Source organism: Dipodomys ordii, unplaced genomic scaffold (assembly GCF_000151885.1).
Source record: "Dipodomys ordii isolate 6190 unplaced genomic scaffold, Dord_2.0 Scaffold75, whole genome shotgun sequence".
Taxonomy (NCBI): Eukaryota; Metazoa; Chordata; class Mammalia; order Rodentia; family Heteromyidae; genus Dipodomys; species Dipodomys ordii.
In genome coordinates, this window is record NW_012267291.1 from 1,947,505 (window position 1) to 1,951,563 (window position 4,059).

Sequence of the window (4,059 nt, forward strand, 5' to 3'; positions counted from 1 at the left end):
CCCCTGGTCTCCTGGTCCCTTTGCCCTGGTCCCCCCCCCTCCCCCGCCCTCCATCCCCCGTCCCCGTCCCCTCAGTCTGGAGAGGCCCTGGCAGAAGGGCACCCCGTCCTGCACAGTACACATTCCCGAGAGGGGACACATTTCCCCACTGGACCAGGGGGACCCTCGGATTGTGGGCAAAAAGAAGCCGGAAGCCCTCTGAGGCACCAGCCTCCTGGAGGTGGTTTGGGGGTGGGGTTTGTTTTGTTTTGTTTTGTTTTTGTTTTTGCCTTTTCGCAAATGAAAATAAACTCTTCTTGAAGGAGTCTTCATTTTTCTTCCTCTTGGATAAGCTAGGAGAGCCTGCTGGGCAAGTGGGCACTGCCGGCCCCACAGCCACGCCTGGCCGGGCGGGGCCGCAGGGCGTGGGCACGGTGGCTCTGGCCAGAGCAGGCCGCCTGGGCGGCACTTAGTGCCCTCGGCACAGGGCCCAAGTGTTAGCATTTGGTCTCACCACAGCCTCATCTTTCATTGTATGTGACAGAGAAACAGGTCTCCCCCCACCCAGCCCAAGAGGACATGGAGGAGCCAGGGTCGCTCCCAGAATCCAGAGGGGTTCCCTTGGGAGAAGAGAAAGGCCCCACACCCCAGAATGCACCCCTTCTCCCAGGCATCCACGTTCCTTCCCACCTGCAAAAGGTTTCCTTTGGGGCTGTTTATCAGTGTTTCCATAGCAACGCGGCAGCCCTCAGCCCCGGTCTCCTGGCGTGGTTAGAAGGCCCCGAGCTGGGGGCGCACTCAGGCACCACCGTGCAGGTGGGGTCTGCGAGGGGCAGCGGGGAGCCACCTGCCACCCGCTCCTGTGCCAGACGCATCTGGCTCTCACCTGAGTGCCAGTGAGCGCGCTAAGCGGCCACGACTGCCAGCTACTTCCCTCTTCCCTGAAAATCAGCCCGTTTTGAAAGCTTGCCCGCGGGCCTCTGCAGGTGGATGTGGATTCTTCTAATCTCCGGTACCCCAGGCTGGAACCTACTTGCTCTGCAGCTTGGCCGGCCACGAGCTTCCCGTGCACACCTGCTCTCCACGCTTCTAAACAGGGCTGGGCTGGGAAGGTGGCTCAGTGGTAGAGCGTTTGCCTCGCATGCACGAGGCCCTGGGTTCGATTCCTCAGCACCACATAAACAAAAAGAAAAAAGCCGGAAGTGGCACTGTGGCTCAAGTGGTAGAGCGCTAGCCTTGAGCAGAAGAGCTGAGGGACAGCGCCCAGGCCCAGAGTTCAGGCCCCATGACCGGACGCAAAAAATAAATAAATAAATAAACAGGGTTCTCAGGGCCGGGTGCCCGTGCGCACGCCTGTCATCCTAGCGACTCAGGAGGCTGGGATGTGAGGACTGCATCTCGAAGCCAGCTAAGAAAACAGTAGGGTTTGCTGTGGCCGCTGTGGGGTCCCCTGGGCGCCCACCGTGTCTGCCCTGTGTGGAAAGCGTCTGTTGCCTGGGGGGGGAGGGTCAGGTGTTCCTGGACAGGGTCGCACCGAGGCCTGTCCACAAAGGGCGGCTGCTGTGTCGGCGCCGCAGGGCCCCACCCCGCCCCGCGCACGGCCCTGCACTGTCACCAGCAGCGTGTGACTGTCTGTGGGCCTCAGGCCCAGCCCGGAGGGCCCCCGGCTGTTTGAGTCTTACACCGGTGGTGCAGCTTTGTGTCCTGCCAGAGAAGAGGGCGGGGAGGGGGGAGGCTGCCCAGGCCTGAGGGCGGGCGCACCCCTTGAAGGTCGTGCCCCGTGGATGCTGGCGGGAGGGTCCGAGAGAGCCCGCCAAGGCCGCTGGCTCGTGCCTGTGATCCTGGCTGTGATCCAGGAGGCAGAGATCGGAGGACCACGGTTCAAAGCCAGACCTCGGTAGGAAAGCCTGTGAGACCTCCAACGGACCAGCGAAAAGCCAGAAGCGGCGCTGGGCCAGGCTGGAGGGGGAAAGCCGAGGGACGGTGCCCGGCTGAGCTCAAGCCCTGTGACCCGTGGGGCCCAGGGCGCCGCTCCGGGCCTGGGCCGCTGCAGCGTCCACTGGGGTCCCCGGAGAGGCTGAGGGGACCTGGCTGGCCTTGGGGGGTCGGCAGCTCCAGCCCAAGTTCAGAGAAGGGAGCAGCTGCACCTGCGCTCAGCCCCTCCCGCTGTTGGGGAAAGATTCGTCCCCTGAGAAAGGCCAGGTCCGCGCAGGTGCCAGCCTCTCTCCAGAGTCCCGGGCTGTCCAGGTTTGAGGCTAAGGCCAGCTTGCTCCCCCTAGCAGAGCCAGGGCTGGGTGGGGCTGGGCGGGGCCGGCCGGGGCGGGGCGCCATCCTGGGGCCCCAGGACTGGGCTTCAGCCTGTGTTTCCAGCTTCTAGAGCCAGAATCGCACATCTGTCCCCAGCAGAAGGAAGGCCGCCCCGGTGAGGAGGAGGGGGGGAGAAAGGGGGAGGGGAGGGAGGGGGAGGAGGACGCATGTGCTGTTCCATGTTTCGTGTTTGGATGCCAGCTTGGAATCCGTGTGGTTCCCAGGGCCTCTGCCCCTCCCCCGGCCCTAGGACGGCCAGAAGTGCTCAGCACGGCGGGCTGTGCAGCCCAGGGCTGGACGGAGTGCTCTCCTGTGCAGTCTGGTGTCTCAGCCGAGTCCGAGCTAACCCCGGAGCTCAGCACAGGCCAGTGGCCGGAGCTCAGCACACGCCAGCGGCCGGAGCTCAGCACACGCCAGCGGCCGGAGCTCAGCACACGCCAGCGGCCGGAGCTCAGCACACGCCAGCGGCGCCGGGCCTGGGACACGGCTTGCTGTGTCCCCTGGTCACTGTGCGGTCACAGTGACGTGCGGGCGTCCTGCGGGGAGGGGGCTCCTCGGCAGCGGGGGGCGGGGCCGCCCCTCCCTCCAGTCCTGACCCCAGCTGGCGTGGGCCGAAGTGACTTCAGCTTCCAGGCTCAGGTATGGCCGAGACAGAACATTCCAGACATGAAGAAGTGGGTGCTGGTGCTGGGCAGAGCCCGCGGGGCCGCGCCAGCTGGTGCGGTTTTGTTCAGCACTTTGTTCTGAAAGCAAAAGAACTTTTTCTAAAAATAAAGCAAAGTATGACCAAAAGCTTCGTCGTCAAACGATGTGGGACAAAATTTATCTGAACAAATGATTTTTTAAATCAACCTGTTTCTGTGCAGCTCACTCCTGCGGCTGCTGCGGTGCTGAGTGCTGTGGTGCTGGGTGCTGTGATTCTGTGGTGCTGTGATTCTGTGGTGCTGAGTGCTGTGGTGCTGGGTGCTGTGATTATGTGATCCTGTGGTGCTGAGATTATGTGATCCTGTGGTGCTGAGATTATGTGATCCTGTGGTGCTGAGATTATGTGATCCTGTGGTGCTGAGATCATGTGATCCTGTGGTGCTGAGATTATGTGATCCTGTGGTGCTGAGATTATGTGATCCTGTGGTGCTGAGATTATGTGGTTCTGTGGTGCTGGCTGTTCAGTCCTCTCCTTCTGGGGCCTCCTCCCTTGCCGCTCCCCCCCCCCACCCCGAACTGAGCCCAGGGCTAATATCATGATGGGATTCTCAGCTCATTAAAAGGCTTTTTATTGAGCTCAAAATAATTAAATGTGTCTGTGAGAGTCTCACTCGGTGGGCGCATTCCAAATGACTTTCTTCTCCTTCTGAGACAGGGTCTCGCTACGCAGCCAGCCTGGCCTGGGACTCACGGTCCTCTGCCGCAGCCTGGAGAGCCAGGCTCACGGGCCTGGCCTCCAGGGCCGGCTTAGAAACGAACTTTTGAGTGTCATACTCAAGAGGCTGAGATCTGAGTTCAGAATTCAAAGCCAGCCTGGGCAAGAAAGTCCGTGAGACTCTTATCTCTAATTAACCACCAAAAACCCTGATGTGGAGCTGTGGCTCAAGTGGCAAAGTACCAGCCTTGAACAAAAAAGCCAAGAGGGAGTGCAAGGTCCTGGTTCCAGCCCCAGAACCCAGCACAAGGAAAAAAGTGATTTTTAACTTCTTTTTATTTTTATTGTTTGATCATGGGCTTGAACTCTGGGCTTAGGTGCTGTCCCTCAGCTCTTCAGCTCAAGGCAAGTGC

General features: G+C 60.9%; 1 protein-coding gene across 1 annotated transcript in view; it reads left to right on the forward strand.

Annotated features, from left to right (window-relative positions):
* Positions 1 to 3,756, forward strand: part of Pmepa1 (prostate transmembrane protein, androgen induced 1) — a 42,852-nt gene extending 39,096 nt beyond the window's left edge. The window contains exons 4-7 of the mRNA XM_013024292.1: positions 650 to 795; positions 2,350 to 2,401; positions 2,537 to 3,004; positions 3,647 to 3,756. Coding sequence (XP_012879746.1) covers positions 650 to 795; positions 2,350 to 2,401; positions 2,537 to 3,004; positions 3,647 to 3,756 — 776 coding nt within the window. The remainder of the gene's footprint in view (positions 1 to 649; positions 796 to 2,349; positions 2,402 to 2,536; positions 3,005 to 3,646) is intronic.
* The last annotated feature ends 303 nt before the right edge of the window (positions 3,757 to 4,059 follow it).